Genomic DNA, 22,844 nt, shown 5'->3' on the forward strand with positions numbered 1-22,844 from the left:
GGGAGAAGGAGAGAGATTGACGAAGAGAGAAGGAGAGAGATTGACGGAGAGAGAAGGAGAGAGAGAGAGAAACCGACAGAGAGAAACAGAGTAATTGTCATCAGTTAGATTCTGCAATAAAAGACTTTTAAGATAACTTCTAGTCTATCCATTATAACACTCATTAGCCCTTACAATCTATCGTCAAATAAAAATAATATTTTGGTCTAGTCACGGCAGCATCACGAGACAACTCTGTTCTTGTTTTTTAAGAGAAAAAGAAAATGAATGAAAGTTATCAAAAAAGAAAGTGTAAGTGCTGGAAGACCGTCAGGCTGTCAGTAAATAATTCGCGCGATTCTTTACCAAGGGAAAATATTTTCGTAATTCCCGACGTTTCCTTTCAATAAGAGCCCGCTTGAAATATCAGCTTGTCAGGATATTTTTCCAGCGAGAAAATTTCAATAATACGTCGCCATTTTGAACCGTCGAACGCAAGACTTGGTAGCGATAAGGCTTATATTTCATAGCATAACCCCCCTCTCTCCCTCCCCCTCCCCATCCCTCCCCCTCCCTATCCCTCCAACCTCCTTCTTTCCCTCCATTTTCCCCTTCTCTCCCTCCTTCTCTCCCCTTTCCCAACTCTCCTCCCCTTCTTCACCATCCGTCCACTGGTTCCTTCACCATTCCACCCCTCCTCTCTTCTTCAGCCACCCCTTCCCCCCTCCCATGTGTGTGTGAGATGCCCTACCGCCTGTACGTCTACTCTGTTATCAGGTTTATTAAAGTAATTTAGTACAAAATCATATGGGTGAACACCTTTCTCCACCAGATGAAACTGTAAGTCTAAAAAACAAAACAAAAAACAAACAAGCAACAATTATAACAACTACAGTAACATTTATAACAACTAAAGCAATATTTCTAACAACAACAACAACATCAAGAACAACAACATTTATAACGACGACAACAACATGAACACCAACAATGCATACTTTATAGATGGCCAAAATGTGTTTAGTGATAACAGCAACATTAGTACAACGAAGCCCCATGTCCACACCACAACATCGTTCATTCATTAGATCACACGAGAGTAGCTTATTGGTGTATCTTACTGTCACGACACAACGAGTAAACATTGTCACGGCGAGGAATGAGAAATTTGTCTCTTCAGGTAATTTTTTTCCTTTTTTTTTTTGCGATTCTGAACTACCGGTGAGACCGTGGTGTTAATCCCTCGTAGAAGTTGTGCAGACTTGTATACAGCTACCATGCTTCTCTATACACACACACACACACACTCACCCCTAGTGACCTAAACACCATCATTTACAACCACAAGAAGAATTGCCACCACTGACCGCTCATCAGCATCCTCGTTCCCTGTGGCCTTCCTCTCTCTCAAATTACTGCTGCCATTATCATAATCGTCTCAAAAACGACGCAGGCGGACCATTACACAGGAATTCCAGCTTCTGTACCTCCACGGCAGCCCGAAGAAGAGTGAGGTGACGGGATTTACCTTTCGAGACGTCAATTTAGTGGATTTTAACATGATATATTTTGGGGGAAGTTTACCATGATAAGATATTAATTCTAGGTACTAAAAATTATGACTAGTGGGAATACAACTTACCTTTTGAGGACCTCATTTTGGGAAAGTGTATAAATCAAATAAGTGAGACATATTTAGTGGACATCATCCCTTTTGGAGATGTCCCATTAATGAACGCGGGTTAGGGGAGATACCTGAACAATATAGACAGTAAATGGTGCGTGGGAATATTTCTTACCTTAACAAGACCTCAAGTTAGGGAAGCATAACATCAGTACATGTGATTTTAGGGATGAGTGTGTTTTTATTTATTTATTTTTTTAGGGTTTTTAGGGATTTATTTTGAGATTATGACCTACCTCTACAAGACATCCCCCTTGAGGCTCTTCACACACACACACAGGTACATCTAGCAAGCGAAGGTCTGCAGCACCGTGGTTCAGAAGGCGTCATGAAGAAAAGAGCTTGAGGTACTGCAGGCAGGTTAGCAACACCCCAGGAGCCACAAATGCTTATGGGTCATGGCGGGATTGTCGCCACCGGGTCTCCTGAATCTCCTGCTAGTTAATTCTTCTTAGGTACACACGAGTCCTTCACCATGTGGATTGTACTATCATTTAGACGCTCTTCATTTATTCAGAAACTAGATGATTGGGCTAAAAAGAGAGTCACACAAGGCATGTTTTCTTTTTCCATTTTTCTTAGTTTCATCCATCGCTTCCATGAATAGACGAAGATGGAATTAAGATGTATGTTTTTTATAAATATACCAGAGAAAATACTAACTCCTCCGTAATAGCAATAAAGTAATAGCGGTATAGCGGTAAGGAGTACTAAATATTTACTGAAAGCACAACAACCAAGATAAATGTAACTTGCCCATAAACTCTATAACTATCGTGGGAAACGTTTAAAATGTGCTTCAAGCTATAAATCTTTACCATATACCGAGTACATATTCCCACAGCTCACTAAAACAAATAGTGTTATTATTATCAATATCAGTAACTATCAGTATTATAATAATGTTGTTAATTGTCTTAGGATTGTTATTAATACGACTGTAATATGAGAATATGTACGAATATTTGTATTAACATTAAAGATAACACCATTACTTAGAGTAGTAGTTGATGTTGTTGCTGTTGTTGTTGTTGCTGTGGTGTTGTTGTGGTAATATGATAATGGTATTAGTCTTCGAAGTCTGAGCACCATGATTATTATTGATGTTATATTACTATTATAAATAAGCGTAGTTTTAATATTAGTTTATGAATGTTATCACTGGTAGTACAAATATGAATCTCGGGTTAGGTTATATTATGTTGAGATGGTAACCCATGTCTGGGAAGGCAATCTGTGACAGTCAAAGTTATACGGCATAGACACCAAACCCTGAGTGGAGCCCGTCAATTTTGCTAGTTATTAATATTATCAATGTGTTAATATTAAAATCAGGTTTAATTTCGAAACTGTCTTTTGTAATACCTTTAGCACAAGTGCTGGTAATGACATCAATAATAACAGAAAAAGTAATATGGAAGGTGATATGGTATTCGCATTAAGAACATTAATAACACCAGCGTTATTAATATTTTTACTTGTACTTTTAGTAACGTCATTAGTAGGAGTGATAGTACATAAGACAATTGGTCCATGTTACGCGTAGACCCATTGGGATCAATTAAATGTTTTGAAACAGATGATGATAATTGCCAAGTAGAGGCATATATCCTCACAGCAACCAGGGGAGGTCTACACGGCTATAGCAGAGTATCATAAAATATTACTCAACTGAAGCTCAAAATATGATAGTGCGAACTGAATATAGATAATGAGATCCATGGGTGTTAGGAAACTATAAATATTGGTACTAGAATGAGGTTATGTATTTTATTATCAAGCAGATTTCGTAAGGACTTATTTAATTTTACTTAGCGTTTTTTCCGTATTTTTTATCTATCATATCTATTATGTATTGTTATATGTCTCTGAAGAACTGTGTTGGGTTTGCTTATTATATACAGTATTATTTTACGATACCATATTTTATTATATGTAAATTTGTTCTTATTAGATGTTAATACTAAAAAAAATGAGACACTTGCTGCTGTTGTTTTTGTGTTATGTAATCAATATAATGATACATTAAAATTATATTGTTACTAATAATAAAAACAACAACAATCTTAATGCCTGTTAAAAAAAATGGTTGGATTATAACAGCCCCCGTCGGGTAAGGGAGCGGGCGACCACCATGGTTAGACAGTGACCGCAAGAAGACCCAACACTCTCCTCGCCTCGACACACCCCAAGCCGCCCGAGTCATTCACACAAACGCTCTCCCCCAGCCACGTAACGCGCCGGGAGCGAAGGGTGGGCCGCGGGCTTTTTATGCATAGAGGATTAATGCCTAAAGGATTTTTCCGATATTAATCACTGAAAAAGGGTAATATGGGTGATGAATTACCAGACGTGATTGGTAAGATTTTTAACTACTGATTTAACGTATGAAGAGGAGGTTGAGGCGTGAGCTGAGATAAATAAAAGTTTACTGTCGGGATCTTACACTTTGAAGTATATATGAATATGTACATATATATTATATTATATACATTGATTTAGAAAAAGACGTTAGTACGTTTTTATCTATACTGGTTTATCACTACTACCAAGTCATGCCTCACCTTCCCCAATAAGATTACAGTATATATCTTTGTAATAAAAAAATAATATTAATAGAATTGGTCCCTATAGAGTGATATTAACACTTAATGGCTCCAACACCCACATATATCAGATTTTCTCTTATCGGAATATTATATCTCTAAACCTACTTCATTTCAAGTATCATTCTCAACCTCCATTTATTCCGAAGATACATAAAGTAATAGTTCTAGCTATAATTTTATCTATTTAAGAATCAAGTATCGCATTAGAGTAGATAGGACACATAGTATCATAAGTCACAGTGTCCCGGCAGCGTGTCCACCAGCTCTGACACCCACAACAAACATCCCCACTAAAACTCAGCAGTGTAGCGGTATTTCCTTATGGTCGTCTCTCGTGCCTCACGCCGACTTTATTACCCAAATTGATTTAATTGGCGCACTAACGACCCATTAATTACAGTGGAGATCTTCACAAGCTAAATCACTATCCCCCCACACGACCTCTATCAGCAAGCGAGAGTCTGAGCTACAAGCGTACAGCCACACAGACCTAGGAGTGGACGTGCCGATTAGCACTACCATGTCTAAATCTCATAAATTTCCACTTAACTCCCGCGGTAAGTTATGGCCTTAAACTCCATGTGCGTAGAGTTAATACACCCTTAAATATCCCGCCGAAGCGATATTTTCCCTCAATTCCGCTCAAGTTTGCAACAGGTAGAAACTCCCAGGAACACCGGAAGAAGCTGACAAAAGTGGCATATCTCTCTCACTCCCTTTAACCCGTGGCCATAACCCACTAAGAACAGCCATGACGAGCGACCATAAACTTTACATGATGGCTCATAAAACGTTTTCACGGTCAAGGCCATCCAACACATAACCCTCTCCCCGGAATGGCCTCTAAAATATCTCATTGACTGTTGACGATCATTTGGGTGCGATCTTTATGACTCTACTTGACAGAAATAGCTCGGCTGTTTCTGGGGAATGTGGCGGCGAGGGCCTTCTGAGCATAGAGGCAGTGGCGGAACGCGCTGAAGGTGGAAGTGTGTGGGGCGCTTGTGATGGTCTTGGCCGTCGCTCTTGAGGTCGGCGGCCTCTTTGCTGCTGCCACTGGAGGATGCTACTGGTGTTGTCGGTGGAAAAGACGAGGTTTATGATACTGGCGGAAGGGAGGAAAGGAGTTAATGAAGGTGATATGTGGCGGAACTGCTGGAGGTCGGGAAACAGTGAAGCGTCCGTTGTTGTAACACTGTGAGGTGGCCGTATAACACGAGGAAGTTGATTCTTTACAAATATTGATGTTTGCAGATATTTTTGATATAATGAAGAATAAGTTGAAGGTGATGAAGATTTTAAGGTAACAAGACAGTGAAGATTGACCTCATAAAATCTCAGACGGGGTGATTGTGTATCACTATCATAATTAGTTCTAAATGGTGATGAAATCAACGTCAGTGTGACGATTGTTTCATTCTCATAAAATCTGTGGGCTTATGGTACCTCAAGGCTGGCGGAGAGTTTTACGCGGAAAGAAAATATTGATGTGACGTAGAACTTATTGGTAGTGTTCCAATGGGAGACAGAAGTGATAATGTTAATTAGATACGAGTATAAACTTAATTCATAACAGGAGATTGTAACCCACGATTGAAACACAGTTACGTTGTTAGTCCAATAAACAGATATGACACAGCGATAACCTATAATAGCGTTTAGTACAGTAAATGAGTAAGATCAGGTTACATGGAATATGTAAGACAAACACGTACTTTATATATATATATATATATATATATATATATATATATATATATATATATATATATATATATATATATATATATATATATATATATATATATATATATATATATATATATATATATATACACACAGATACATACATATACGTGCGTTACATTAAATAGGGATAATTGCCGATTGATTATTAAAAAGTCTTAAAAAGCAGCTGAAGTTTTTGCCGAAGGATAACTTTTTGTTTCTATCGCTATAACTCAATTGAAATTAATTTGTATGTATTAATTTTTTTTTCCTTTAAGGCGTCGATTATTATCACACGACAACAAAATGTTACCTTAAGTATATTAGGTAAGGCTAGGCCAGGTTACAGTAGGGAGGTTTTGCATGAAAATATTCATTTATATGTATTTCTATGATCAAAATTTTCATATTATCAGCAGCATCTTTCATTAAACGTGTTGTTAGGGCCAAATTATATATCAGTTCATTAGTATTGTAATTATTTTATATTCCTATCATTTATAATTAATTGGTTATCCGTATCTACTTGGTCATTATTTATTTCACCACAGTCAATTATATGGTTTTCGTAGAAGGAACAGTATAAAAGTATATTTGTTATTTAGATTACTATTATTACTATTATCTAAAGCATTCAGTATTCTTCTTCCATTTTTGTCCATAAATGTTATTGTTATTAGTGATAATAATAATAATTTCTATAGGCAATTATTTATATAATTTCATTTTCATTATTTAATCATTAGAAAATAAAATAATTAGATAGACAATGACACAGCGAGAAATGGCCAGCTAACGGAGACTCTACAGTAGCTCTTTGGGAAACTGTTTTAGCTGTGTATAAACTTTTTTTATAAATATACTTATACATACTTAGCTTTGTGTATAAAGCCCTTGTGAATATTCCAGTACTTACTGAGCTTTGTAGACATGTATACTTGGTGTCCTAGATAATCATGAAGGTTATTGAGTATACTATTATGTAGAAGTGACTCAGTAATGCAGGTTATGGGTAAATGTCTATGAAAATGTATGTTAAGGTAGCCCCTTCATGACGCCGACAGTCCTTGGCTATTAATGTAGCTGTATTTTGTATCTGAATCGGTAATCTATAAATGTAGTTCTTTTATATCAATAAAGTTTTTTTGTGGAGGGTTTAACTTGTTTATTTTTAATAACACAGTCGTTTTCGTTATTTATTTTATTTATTGATAGTTTGTAGTTTTTTAGGTCTTTGTTATCATTATTATTATTATTATTATTATTATGCTCGATCACTGATATCAGTTCAGTTTTAATTTCTATAAGGTATACGCAGGTAATAATGTACCAATTAAATTTAGAAGTTAAAATACCTGTGTGTACTTGAACCACCTGAATAAGATAAGCAAATGTGTATAAAACTTGAACACCAAACACAAGGGTGATTATTTATATGTTGTTTTCTATTTGAGGATTATTAAATTTTTTTCACGGTTAATTATAGTTACCTGCAGTCGGTGGTGTCAGTATGGTGTCCGGGAAAATATAGGCTTTATTTACTGGTGTAATTGGCTTATGGTTATGTATTAAGAATATTCTGAAAGATAAGGATGATAAATTGTGTGAGAAAATACCTCCAGGATGTTCGTATTTCAGTGCCTGATGATGGTGATGGTGATGCACTATATCGTGATAGTGACACTGTCTGGGCTTCATACTGGATGATATTCCGTCAGTGATTGTGGTGTTTAGTGGTGATGGTGATGGTGATCAGTGACGGGGTAAGTGAGGCGCTGTCCGTGTGATAGTGAAGGAAGAGTTGCGGGAATAGAATGATGGTATAACAGCATAACTGGTACTGTAATTAATGCTTGACGATAGTGACTTAGTAAATAATGAAGATGAAGGTATATATATAATGTAAATTTTTATAGCGAAGTAGCATTAGAGACAGAATGATCTCAATGCAAATAGTTAATAGCAACGGTAATTTTAACCAAGGAGAATATTACCATTATTACTCCCATTGTTATTAAAAATATTTGTATGTATATAAATACACATAATGACAGTGATGATGTAGTATTCTGAAGTTTTTTCCTTCACATAATAAAACATCCTTGCGATTTACTCACAAAGAAACGATCTTCATAATAAAAATGAAATTGAGTTATTACTGTAGGTGGCTGTGATACTTACAGGGCGATGATAGGGTTGGGAGACAGTGTTAGAGGTGTAAGTAATGAAGGACAGAAATATCAAAGTAGGAGAGTGTCGAGACCCCGTGTGGAGGACAGCGGTGACCGGAGTGTTGCGAGAGACAGAACTGAAGGTCTACTGTTTATTGTCTCGGAATGTATTAATCAATTATTATATGTATTTATCTACCTAACAGGTTAATTATGTTTTTGGCATATATATGCATCTAACTGTTTAATTGTGTCTATAAATTGAAATATAGATAGATAATAGATGCATAGATATATGGATTTAGATCGTTAGGCAGGTGATTAGCTATACAACGATTGATGTAGAATGACACATTTATTGTTACTGTAGGATCTAATATCGTATTTTATATTTCTTCTCACTTCACAATCTCATAAACATCGGAGAAAAGGATATAATCAGTTGCAGTATAGAAGTGAACCACAGACTCCTGGGATATTATATACCTATTACTTCACATACCGTAAATGCAATTTAGCAACGTTATACATGAATTAGTTATTATCAGAATAGAATGAGTTTTATACTTACACTGCTGGCCTCAAACGGCGGCCTTCCCCCTTTGACGGATACTTGTGCGCCGGGAATTCTCAACTATCCTCAAGAATTCTTAATGGTAATTCAGGCAGACAAGTTTTAGTCATATCTTCCTTATGTACAACTGTAATATATCATGAAGGGAGTCTAAAGAATGATGTTCAATTAGTATGACATGTGCTTATCTTCCTTAGCAAATTCGAAATGTGTTTTTCTATCGTCATATTCACCCTTTTTGGCTTTGTAAACTTGATATTTTTTACTGTATTTCCATTTAATAGATGCAAATAATCTACATTTCTACTCCAAGTATGATTGTTATGCACTTCACTATTTTTCCATGATTATTGGTTTATTGTATCCCTCCATAAGTAATGATCAGCTGCTATATTAACTGGATATCAAAAATACATGTGAACGAAGCGCTGTACAGATACTTCTGTGGTCTTCTTAGTCTTAACTAATAACACTCCATTATTATATTTACAAATACTATATCGCTGAACCGATAATGGCTCTTTTTTCCCGATTTTTTTTTTATATTTCCTGTTCGTCTCGTCTTTACACTCGGGAAGTAATTTGATATTGTGGGGCTGAACTATATATCGAGTGCGCTGTAGTGTTAACTCGCGCTGTTGTTAGCCGCCGTCACCGGCCCCAAGCTCGTCAAGAAGTCGTCAAAACGGTTCCAGGAAACTCCGGTCGTAAATTTAATAGTGTACAAACACGGAATATCTTTTTCTTCATGGATTTTCTGCCGATTACTTTCCTTCTTCTTGGTATTTGCTCACACATGAGGAAGGGAGAAAAAAGGTGATCCTCCTGCCACCACTACCACCACCACCGCCGACCAAGCCTCGCAGCGGAAGACGTCGTGTCATGGCTTGCTGTAACATACCTTGTCATAAATCCGGTTGCATTTCTCTTCCTGGTAGGAAACATGTCTCAAAGAAAATGATCCTTATTCAAGAATTGCCAAGGTCTTAAAATACTCAAAATACTCAACATTTTAAAAAATTTTAAGGACCACATGAGAGAGTTTTGAGGGAAGGTTTAAGCTTCTCTCTCTCTCTCCTGCCAAGTCCACGCAGTCGTAAATCTTGGTGGGATGCAAGGGTCGGGCGGGGGCTAGTCTCCGGACGGTCGGTCGGTCCCTCTACCGCTAACCCCCAACTCTCTCTTTACTTCACCAATATTGTCTTTTATCCTTTTTTTATCTACTTATTATTAGTATTGTATAATTTAATGTTAAAAGCAACACGAATATGAGTTTCTGTTCGCTGTTGTTGGAGAGAGAAAAGGAGAACAGCTAAAATCTTCACCCGAGAGGCACAAGTGTGAGGTTCTCGCCACGGCGGGACTGTAACTCGTAAACTGAGAGGAAACAAGTAATAAACTTTGGTTGGCCGCAGCCTTGTGCTTTATGGGACCCATATTAGGGAGGGAAAGTGCTTTTTTTATGTTTCTTAGAGTATTTTACTTTCCATTAATAGACAACTGCAGTTTTGTTCATAAAATCCCTACATTAGTGAGACGTTGTCCTGCGCGACATTATTTTACCGCGAGAATGTGAATGTGTAAAATTATCTAAAGAATGAATGTGATTAAATGAATATGTATATACATCATGAGAGAGAGAGAGAGACAGAGACGTGCATATATATATATATATATATATATATATATATATATATATATATATATATATATATATATATATATATATATATATATATATATATATATATATATATATATATATATATATATATATATGGGAGTTTTCTACAAATATATGTGTGTGTGTGTGAGCATAAGGAGGTAATGAATTTTAGTATAAACTTAATATATCTCGATTCAAATTGCATTTAATAATCCTTCAATAAAAATAATTAATGAAAACATTGTTACAAAGCCACCGTACTTTTTAATATCTTAAACATAAATAGTCAGCCAATTGTGATATTGAGGAAAAGCTGATAGCCTTGATTACATTTTTTTATCCTTTAAGATAATTTGAGCCATAAGACAATGAGAAAGTCTGTATAGAGTAACGAAAATCTCTACCTAAACCTACAAAATTAGTTTTCAAGTGTAGAAAGTGACTAATTGAACGATACTTAGAAACTTCAGTTGTTGAAGAACCTTAATATATTAAAACAACAACAGAAGTAAGAAGGTAGGAACAACAATAAACTGGTGAACAAGGAAAGAAAGACCCAACTAACAGGAGAATTAATGGAGGATTTAATGTTACGTGTGAACAATGGACAAGATTAAAAGAAACACAAGTAAACATGTAAACAGTTGTTGCCTTGTGAACAGTAAAGACATGTGAACATAATTTAACTCTGCTGCTATTGATGATGTGTAAGTAACTGTTACCTATTATGTTTCGTGTAACAGAGACCTGCTCGCTACTGTAGCCTAACGAAATGACATAATGATGACTGTAGCTAAAAGACATGACACTGGTGACTGTAGCTTAAATATATGACAATGGTGACTTTAGCTTAAAGACATGACACTAGTGACTGTAGCTTAAAGACATGGCATACTGGTGACTGTAGCTTAAAGATATGACATACTGGTGACTTTGACGTAACAAATAACAATAAAATTCAAGTAACTGACTCCTAACACATATCATGGACCTATTGATGCCCCAATATATATTTACGATACCTAAATAACTGTCCTATCATACAATCAGGGCATATAAGTAACTGAGTTTAAGCATGTAATAAGAATATGCAAGTGGCAGTAACTTTGCGTTTGATTGACTGAAACGTAAGTAGTAATAACCTGATCAATGACGAATGCAGAATTAACCAACTTACGGTACACTACCATTGCACTTTGAAGATATAAGGTTATGTAGAGTTTAGGAGAATATTCTTCATAAACATAAAATAAAATAAAATCTAATGACGAATACAAAATAAACCTTGTATGTCGAGAAACGGCGAACAAAACTTAACTTCTACATTTCCCGAAAGAATCAGATGGAAGGTAATGTCTCTTGAAATCGTAGGTAGTGAAGAAAGTTTTCATCTATTTGCCTCTACATATTATTATTTTTTGGAAAGAAGACACATCTAGATAAAATAAAGAATTGAGTAAAATGCATCTTTGACAAAAATTTCATTGGCATATGAAAGTAGAAAGTAGACGTTTACATAGTTATTAAAAAGATCAAGTTAGAGATTTATGTAATTAAAAATAGAGACGTGAATAATTACAAAGAAATTCACCTCGCAAGACCCCCTTAGGCCTACACTTAATCATCATTGACAGTAAGAAGTTCATCACATTGGTAGAATATTCAGTAATAATTGTCCTGTTAAGTGTATATACAGGACTTGCCTACACATGCAAAAACGAAGTAGCCATAACCCACCATTCGCGTCCTGTCCTCCTCTTACCGTCACTAAACTGCGGACTCCAATGTTGTAATAGCAATAGACTGTTTTTTGAAGGTGAAAATTATCATCACTTAAGGAGAGACAAGATGAGGATAAATATTTTTAAACCTTTCTTAGTATTGACTTTCTTTAAAAACGTATGAAATAGAATGATTATTAAATGTGTTGTGTGTGTAAGATAATAGGTACAGGTACATTGATTTTTGTTCCTTTACTTCTACAGAAACACATATTTATAGGACGATTTTAATGATGTTATGTATTTTTCCTCTTATCATTTCTTTTGAGCTCTTATTTATTCTCCTTTTCTTTCACTTTCTCATTTATTGTCACTTGCATATATTTCTTTTTATTTCATCTATTTCATCTGTGTAAGATGAATATTATTAAATAGTTCGGATCACCTGAAGTTTAGGTCAGATTTAGCGTTATACTAGATTAGATTTAGGTTAAGATAATTAATCGACAGGTATGATCTTTAGTTTTTTCTTGGATATTATAAGCGCAATAGTTTGGGTTTTTGCTGTAACAAGTAAGATACTTAACTCAGATATTAGTAAATACTGCGAAGCAATGTTTTGCTTTATATGTAAAATAAAATAGACAAGTTACTTGGGTTTTGGCAACGCTTAAAAACATAGTACATATATAAATATACGCAACGGTATATGAGAGATTATTAAGAATAAATGACGATTCCAGTTGTATTATTCCAAATAATTGGTTTGGTTTGTATAGATGTAATCAGCTTTTCTTTCCTTTTTTAATTTGTAAGGACTGCTGCTTTACTTAAAAATATGGTAAGTTTTAAGCCTACAGATAAAACAGCACCAGTGATAGAGAGAGAACCTGTCCCAATAATCACGAAGTTTGGAAATATAGGGTAGTGAGTCTGTTGAATGGTTCACACCACCCATTTTCTTTAATGCTGAAATATATAGCTGATCTCTCTCTCTCTCTCTCTCTCTCTCGCCCTTAGTATTGATCTTTTCCCACTACTATATATATATATATATATATATATATATATATATATATATATATATATATATATATATATATATATATATATATATATATATATATATATATAAACAATTAAATATTTATGCACGATGATCCACCAGACAAGATTTTTTGTTGCTTGTGTTGTGGTTATGAGTAAGAGAGAGAGATGACATCTGCCAGTCTTGGTCATATGAACGTAGGATCTTATATCCCAGTACACAAAGAAATACATCATATTCATATTCTGTCCTGCATGGCAGTGAACAGCGACATCAACCCACATGAATCTAACCTATATATACTGTTAATGAATATGATCTATTCCTTTGTGTATGAACCTCTGTCCTGAGTGGCAGTGAGAAGTAATACCACCCTCAGTGTCAAGACCTGACTGAATTACTCAGAGTAGGCAAACTGTGCTCCAAGCTTTGTCAATAAATATGTTAAACTAAGAAAGCTATTTCCCAGTAGGCCTGCTCATACCCACGTCATCAGATTACAACGAGTCAGAAGAGTAATTATGTTTTGAAACTTCTAAGCCAAATACTTAGCCTTTGTGACTTGTGCAGGTCCTCTGTAACCATCCCTAACTTCTCACTTTCCTTTCTTTTAGTTGTTTATGTTAATTTAAAATTTCTAGTTACCCGTGTTAGCTTTTCTTTCTCTATTCCCTTACCTAGCATAAGCTTGGTTCATCTCCTCCCCTATTTATATGCTTTGCCTTTCCTAGACTCCTTGGGTCCCTGGATCATTAAGACTCCCTATATTCTTCCATATTCTATTTTTCTTTAGTCTGGCATGACCTCTTTCTTCCCTCGATGACTCTTCATGCCTCTATTATCTACCTTTTCTTTCTCTCATATTTTCTGTGATTTATTTAGTTTTTCTTACCTCTTTCGTCTCATTTAAAATCTTTATGCTAACCTTTATTTTTCAAGTGTCATTTTGCTCTTAATCATTTTTATTCCTCTTTCTCCTCTTCTTTAAACCTCCCACAGTTTCCCATTAACCCCTATTCACCTCTCATAGTCTTCTCCTATCCATTAATCCCTCTTAGCTAACCCCCTTTCCTCCTTTACCAGGGTCTCTGTCGACGGAAATGAGTTCATCTGCTTTTGACATTTCTTTCACCTTAGAAATAATTAATGTCAAAAGCAAGGGGGTGAACTGGTGTGTGTGTGTGTGTGTGTGTGTGTGTGTGTGTGTGTGTGTGTGTTTCTGTCTGTCTGTTTGTTTGTCTCTCTGTTTGTCTGTCTGTCTGTCTGTCGACTAGTTATATCTTCTTCAGGTCGATTACCGGGTCCCTAATTCGGTGTTGAAATGTTAGCAACAATCTTAATTCACGCAACTTTTTAATAATTTGAACATTGATATATATATATATATATATATATATATATATATATATATATATATATATATATATATATATATATATATATATATATATATATATAAACATAGGTTGTCTTTTGTTTTCCTTATCCATATAAACTGTTTTATCATATTGCCAACCATTATTGCTTAGAGTTACTCAAAATGGCGGACGATAGCTCCTGATCACCCTATATAGTTTACTTTTAGTCCAATAGATGTCACTTCTCTCCAATACCTCATTTTCTTTGAACCTGACTTGGGTCTGGAATATCATCAACAAGCCGTATGTAGTCGGCAGCGTTTTGTTTACCAAGATTACAAGAGCCCCAGCGTCAGCCATGTTGGGGGTAGGCCTAGCGTGATTTCATGGCGAGACACCGTTGGCTGATCAGCTGAGCGCAGATGGCAGGCACGACCAACGCGTCATGGTTGTCATGGTAACTGGGCGACTGCCAACCAGCGGGATGTACGATGACCCTAGCAACACACGCTCGTGTTCAACCACGTGCGTTGCTCTATGCACTTGTATTTATTCCGTCAATTTTTTCCTGTTACATTAATTCTATTTACATGATTTTTTATTTGGCTATTAGTTTCCCTCTGGAGACTATAATGAAGCTATAGAATAGTCATCATACATCTGCATTAACCTTCAGGGGAAGGAAATGTCCCGCCCCCAGAGGGACGGATTATGAGGCTCGTGATTGAGTTACGGCCCCACGCGGACGACTACAAGGGCACTTTCCAACCTCAAATTGAGAAACACTTTTATAGAGAGGATGGCAAAAGGATTGAATGCCTTCCTCGACAAACTGACTTAGTATGTTTGCAGACCATAGACCTCATCAGCATTTCCAGTAAACACATTCACAAGCATATATTTTCAAGTCATCACAGATCATATGTAGTTATCAGATCACACATCACTTACAGTTGGATTTGCCTTAAGATTAACAATAAAAAGATATCAAATAAAAGACAAAACATTCAGTAAAGTTTGTATTGCGAAGTTGTTCTCTATGTACAGACACATGTGGAGTGGCACACGAACATAAACATACTTGTCCAGTCATCAATACAATAGTTCAAATACAGTGTTCTGCTGATAGGAAACATCTGAACTTGTTAACCTCTTAGACATGAACTGTTTTGTTTATCATTAGAGCTTCTGCTGTAATTGAAAAGAATATTTACATACAGGAGTAAGCGAGGTTTTACATGTTATAAAAATCACCACTGAAATTATAATTCAACTTGGCTTCCCTAGTTTAAGTTTCAAAAGGGCAAATATGTATAGTATTTTTTGTTATTAAGGGTGGTGTTATAATAAATCCCTCAAGTATTGTTATGCCTTGAAGGAGATCTTTTCATTCTGGACAAGGGACTCTAAGGTATTCAACTAGCATAATAAAAAGACCTTTTCTTCTAATCTGGCTTAGCAAACGGACAGAGGTAGATGTGGAGTCGATTGAATAAGACATTCTATGGTTATGTCTCGCCTCAGAGGTAAGTCTTATTAGAGATATAACCGCAGGTATCTTAGTCAAGTGATGACACGCTTCCTCTCAGTTACCAGGGAAGCCACATTTGAAATCACAATCTGCTCTATCTTGACAAACTATTGCCTTGGACTATCAAGAAAACAAAAACAAAAAAATAATAATTAAAGCAAAAATTAAACTTTACTAGTGAATGAAAAAAGCTGCCGCGGCATTTGAATGTGTAAAATGTACAGTAATTATGATTCGAAATAAGTTACGATACATTGGTTGTTATTGCCTTATCATGTTGCATTTCAAGGTTTGAACAAGCGTCAAACCGTGTATATATATAAGTTGTAGCATTATCATCAAGATAATCATGGGGGGATAGGGGAGGTGGGGCATGGGGCTTTTGAGGGGGAGGGGATATTTTGAGGTCCGTTTTGGTGACTCACAGAGAAAGAGAGAGAAAAAAACCCCACTGTGGAACCCCTGGATACATTGCACATGCCTCAATAACAACTAATGTAAATACCATCACTGAAAACAATACATTGGTAAGAAAGCCAGAAAGCGCTATGCATTACTTACAAGCGTCTATTTGGTTCTGATACTGCTTGGTATAGAGTTACGTATATCTCCTCACCTTTGTGTACATGGTTACAAAATATAGAACACCTATCAATATTAAAACTAGTATCAGGGTACAACACAATTGCTCCACTAAAATCCAAGAAACGGCTGTTGCACGAGACTCATCAGGTTCCACGCTTTAAAATGGATACAGTCCGTATGTACTTTAGGTTATTAGCTTATTTAATGGATACATGTAGGAATACATCTTGATTCATGGGAACGAATAAATTAAATAGAAAGTTCTTGAGAGTAAAGCAAAAAGGAGAGAGATAGATAGATAGAGAGAGAGATGGAAGAAATAAAAAAAATGAAATGAAAGCATCAATATCGTCATCAAGTGTTTGTATAAGACTTAAAACTAATGAGTTGACAAAGCAACAGTGATTGGGTATACCATAGATTTCTGTAACAATAAACACTTTGTCCAGTAAAGTATGAAGATACCCGACTGTTGGTATAATACTCTAGGCTTTGATTAAACCTAAATTTCAGTCACACTTCTATATAAGACTACACATGTCAATACACTGGCTACAGGCTTTCGTTGGTTGGGTAAGATAAGTATAGTATACACGGCTCGTATACACGGAGTTGGGGAAAGTAACACTGAGTTTATTTCATTTATTATTACTACGAGGGAAAAACCCCGGAAAAATATCTTTGAAAGAAAGAGACATTCATAATTTAAAATCAATAGGATCATATGACACCAGAACAGAGTTAGAACAATAATAATAAAATAATAATTATAAAATAATTACAATTAATAATAATTCCCACGGCGGTCAACCGGCTGGCTGTCATTCGATAGTTTGTGGCAAGAAGGGCCTATGTCCCAGTTCACTTTTAAAAGTCGCTCTTGAACTGTAAATACACTAACATATAGACCTTACTTACAACATCTCCACACAAGGTACTATACCGAGAGACAGATCACTCACTACCTCTACATTACCAAGATCAATACATATGAAGACAGAAGTGAGAAATAGAGGGTCACAATATTAATATTATTAACATTAGCAGCTGCAGTACTTACAGAGAGAGAGTTGACGAGATCCACATACTAAACTTAGGTATATCCGTGTTTGGCTGCTGGACTATGTTGGCAATGCACTGTGGTCATAAATTAGCCTTTGGGTACTTAATCTTGGCAGCTAATATGTTTAATAGCTGATGAATTGGCTTTGTATGTGGTATGACGGGAGAAGTAACTTGAATAATGGAAATGAAAGGGAGTACAAAAGTGTTTGGGGGGGGGGGTGGTGTTGCGTCATTCGATTGCTTTCTGCAACATTTACTTTTAAAGCGAATTTGGCAACATTCTTAAAACCATGGGGATGTTTCAACACCAGCGATTGTGGACTGAAGATGGGTACTTCAGTAAGGATTATTCCCCGTCGTAATAAGATAGAAGAACAAACCTTGCTGACACCCGAAAGCTTGGGTCATAATCGTTGATCTTGTGACATATGTGCAAGTAGGATACACCGTTCGTGCAGCTAATTCCTGAATTTACTTCTGTCATGCTCTCGGTTATTTGTTTTCCCAAATCTCCTCCAAGTCAATACATTCACTACAACAAGACATCGAGTTACCAATCCTACCAGTCGTTATACAAACAATCCAAAGGTTCTTAAATTCCAGACTTCTACGTGTTGCGACAAGACACATTAACAGCTCTTTATTTCTAAAGTATCGAATTTGAATTTAGAAAAGTCTCCCCCCCCCTGTACACATAACACAGGCAGGGTAAGCGAAGATTTCGTTAGCAAAAATATATCCTATAAAAATTTCTTCACATTTATAATTAAGTAGTATACTTGCGCTGTTGTTTGTATGAGCCAATGGTAGTTGGACAAGGTCTGACCTTCCCTTCAGACCGTTTAAAACTGCATTCCCTAATTTATGAAAAATAATAATAATAAAAATTAATTAATGTTAATAATAATAATAGTAATAATAATAAAATAATAATAATAATAATAAAAATAATGACAATACTAATAATAATAACAATTACAATAATAATATTAATAATAAAAATAATGATAATAATCTCCAAGAAGGTTTGGTAATTAGGACATGTTCCTTGGAGGGCTGGCAGAACAACTCAGGAAGGACATCTGCTTCTGGTTACTTAGCATAAGACTCGAAGAAAAAATATGCATCATTGTACAAAAAACAATCTGGAGCATTCCTAAAAATAATCCTAAGTTACTCTGCCTTATATTTTACAAAAAAGGAAATCCTATTGCACGGACCTAACACCCGTCTGTAAAATATTCTGTGCATTAAGAACTTCTAGTGTTCCTAGTGGGAAACTGAACCATCTCACTTCATGCACAGTAAAGCTTAGTGTCTAGCTTTTGGCTCCTCCTGGACAAAAAAACAAACAAAGAACCGTTATTCTTTTGTTTTTTAAGAATAGAATCTACTTATTCAGATTTTCTTGTCTTTTTTTGTGAAGGTTTTCTTCTTTTATCAATAGCAACTTCAAAAAATAAGGAGGATTCGAATCAGGATGTTTTAGAGACGGACAAACTCCCTTAGCAGTGAAGAGGATGTTAAGTAAAGAAATTAACAAACGATTAAGATCACCTCATCAGCAACTTTACTTCACTATTCCCCTCTGCCTTTGTATTTACCTACTGAGTCCAATCTCAAAGAGCTTTCTTAAGCACCATTTGGGAGTGTCTAAGAAAAGACAACCAGAAAGCAGTTCTTTAAAGATAAAAACTAGAAGTAATATTAAAACAGAGTGTAAATTTTCTGAGATCTATCTAAAGCGGTTTTTTTTATATCAGTTTGTTCACAATTTTGAGTTTCTCCCAAATGCCACCTAAGAAGGCCGGCTCTCTCTACCCTTGAACCACAACAAGAAGGATAACCCCACCGTCCAGACCTGGTTCATTCTACATTCTAACTACATAAATTATGTAGACTCAGCTTTGGAAGGTACAGTTGTTGAATAAAATCTAAGTTGAAAAGCATGCTGGATGGATATGGATGAGTTATCTAAGTTTTCCTGTGAGGGAAAACGGTGTGTCTAGGATGTTGATATAGTTACTGGGGAATAAGAAGGACGGTGCATTAAAAAAGAGTATAGGGGGAGTAGGGAGAAGGGGGTGTTAAGGTAACAAGAAAGGGGAGGAGGATGTTGAACGTGTTGATAATGAATACTGACGTTATCCATCAAGATGGTGACCAATACCCATTAATCATCAAATCCTTCAAACACTCTAACAAATGAGTTACTACGTCCCTCATGATGGTCCTGACAATGGATGTTTCTTCCCTGTAACTCCTCATCTCCCTCATAGATGATCCTTATGGACCTCTCAACACCGCAGCCTTCCAGAGTTGAGTCTCCTAGTACCCGTCCTTCACAAGCCTCAACGCGCGGTCGGCAGAATAGCATTATATGGGCAACAAGTGGTGGCGCTAGGCAGACGCAGCAACACTAAACAACGGATGACGTACCCAAACAAGGAACAAAAGTTACAAAATATCATTGAGCACGAGAGATGTGGATACTTTCTGTGATATGGACTGGTTTCAGGTTTGCCCATACAACTATTCCTCCCGGAGAGCGACCAACTGGATCGAGGGATCGTCTCTGAAGATGGGCCATCTGCGTAGAGGGGAACATCCCCACTGACGAACCATTCTTGTAGAAGGTATCTACTGAGATGGGCCATCGTTGTCTGTGAGCCGTCTTCTCTGTAGAGGGGCCATCTGCACGAGAAGGACTAATGATTCAACTGCCCGAGAGGGAACTACACCGTCAAGAATCCATCTCTACGGTTGAACCATCATCTTTAAAGTCATCTACATAGCTGGTCCATCTGTATAGAGGGATCACCTCGGAAGAGAGACCATCTTTCTGATTATCATTTGTAACCTGTGTGGTATACTAGCAGTAGTTGTAGTCAATAACACCTAGCTTAAGTTTCACCTCCGCTACAATCTAGCATATATAAGATATACTGGGTTGTTCCTAGTGGGGAAACATTTGTATCGAAACTCTTATTTTATACAAACAATACCAGAGTAGGAGAAGCAACTGGAAACATTACATCAGGTTCAAACAGCTAGACTCTCCTTATGTTTTTGGTAGTGGCTAGCGAGGGGGTATGGCGCCTGACAGGTTGGTGGGGGGAGCGGGGAGGTTGAAGGTTGCTTGTCAAGTGGTTTATTCCGAAAAGAAAACGGTTTACTCATCTGGGTCTTGGAATGATTGTAGTCTTCGCTGTTGACGGTATTGTCGTAAAGGTGGCAACGAATTTGACGTCACTGCTAACGCATATAAAGCTTACACCAATAGGAGAGTGCCACGTCACTGCTGCACCCGGCTACCGAAGCCCCTTTTTTATTTATTTTTAAAATTTTTGGTACTGGCACTGATAGGCTGTTTCCCGGCTTGAACACCAATAAAACACAGAATACACTTTACACTATGGCGTCTTAACGGGACGTCGTCACGACTTACACAGAGTCACTGGTTTATTCAGTAAAACACTTTGCCAATATTTGGAGATGCACTGTACATACGGAGTACATATACGTAAACTATGTAAAATAGCACTTAATTATCCAGTATAAAATGGGCCACACACTCTTCACTGGCACTTTTGCACACCCTAGGACATTCTAGGTCAATATTTGGCAACCCGAGCCACAGCACTTAGGTCACTGCGTAGGGGACGTGGGGGTCGGGGTTTCTGAAAGGGGGTTCCCGTTCTCGACTTTGCTCTTGTTCTCTTTCTTCCACTTCATCCTCCGGTTTTGGAACCAGATTTTGATCTGTCGCTCTGTGAGGCAGAGGGCGTGGGCGATCTCTATCCTCCGTCGCCGCGTCAGGTAGCGGTTGAAGTGGAACTCCTTCTCTAGTTCGAGCGTCTGGTACCGTGTGTAGGTCTGTCGGCCTCGCTTTCGCTCTGCAAAGACAAGAAAATATATGGTTAATTAGTGATGCGAGGGCCTGAGTAAGTATCTAGAAACGAATGTCTGAGAATAATTTTAATACTAACTTTATATACACAGCGATACTGTTGATTAGTAGCTATCTTATTATTAAGGATAAATGAGGAGGATGAAGAAAGGGTGAACATACGATAGATGAAGAAAGAATGGTCACTGAAGACCCGCTGCCCCCCAAAAAAAAATCGAAGCAGAAAAACATAACTTTGGGGAGAAGGAGAAAGGAGAGATGTAAAGAAGTAGTAAAATAAGTTGGGCAAGAGTTTCTGATAATAGGTTGTGAGAACCAGAAGAGGAGGGAGAAACGAAATACTTTAGGATGGATGAGAGTGCGTAATGGAAGAAAAAAAAGGAGAAACAGAAAACAAGAATTGAGGTTGTAGAAAGTAAAATGAAAGGGGGAAAATATGTGATGAGGAAGATAGGATAGATTATCAAGCAGAAAAAAAAAAAAAGTTGCATGATGAAAAGATTGAGACGAGAAAGAGAAAAAGACAAAAGAAACGATATATTGACAATGCTAAATTAAAACTTAAATACATATCTTAAACAGGACATTAATCCATCATACAGGGAAAGTTTTGCTAGATAATTAATAAAATAATGTGGTTCTGTACAAGCAACGAGATGTTTCTGCAGTAGAATTCTTAAACCAATATATAGAGAGAAGAATTCAAACACAATCATTCACAGATAAACTCCACACACCACCTTGTCACAAGCACTAAGTTGACAAAAAAAAGTTTGCCTTCAGTATAGAATTCAATCAAAGAACTTGCGAACCAAAACATAAATTTTCTTTCAAGTCCTAAATAAAAGCCAATCAAAGCCTTTACAGTGTTATACAATTTCGTTACAAGTTCCAGCTAGTTAATGCATCGGAATTATAACGTCTTCATACACGAGTATATTAGATAACCCTCACAGAGAAAATAAGCTGGGGGAAGAGGGAAATCTTCAGATGACCTTTAAAACTTTTTCTATTTTATCATTTTTTGTTATAATATTCTCTCGCATATACTCAGAAAGGATATCAAACAATTATTTATTGCTACAGATTGTCAAATACTGGTATAGAAGTCTACAGTATTATTACGTATTGGCCAACTATTGATATCACACACAATATTTACTTGAATCTGATCACGCCTTGATATTTCCTGTCACACCTTCATCCACCTGTAAG

The 22,844-nt window shown here is 36.4% G+C and overlaps 1 protein-coding gene across 3 annotated transcripts in view; it reads right to left on the bottom strand.

Annotated features, from left to right (window-relative positions):
• Positions 1 to 15,543: 15,543 nt before the first annotated feature.
• Positions 15,544 to 22,844, bottom strand: part of LOC121869358 (homeobox protein Hox-A5-like) — a 56,672-nt gene continuing 49,371 nt past the window's right edge. For all 3 annotated transcript variants that reach the window (XM_042370693.1, XM_042370691.1, XM_042370692.1), the window contains one exon: positions 15,544 to 21,615. In XM_042370693.1, coding sequence (XP_042226627.1) covers positions 21,368 to 21,615 — 248 coding nt within the window. In that variant the 3' untranslated portion in view covers positions 15,544 to 21,367. The remainder of the gene's footprint in view (positions 21,616 to 22,844) is intronic.

Source organism: Homarus americanus, unplaced genomic scaffold (genome assembly GCF_018991925.1).
Source record: "Homarus americanus isolate GMGI-L3 unplaced genomic scaffold, GMGI_Hamer_2.0 scaffold36734, whole genome shotgun sequence".
NCBI lineage: Eukaryota > Metazoa > Arthropoda > Malacostraca > Decapoda > Nephropidae > Homarus > Homarus americanus.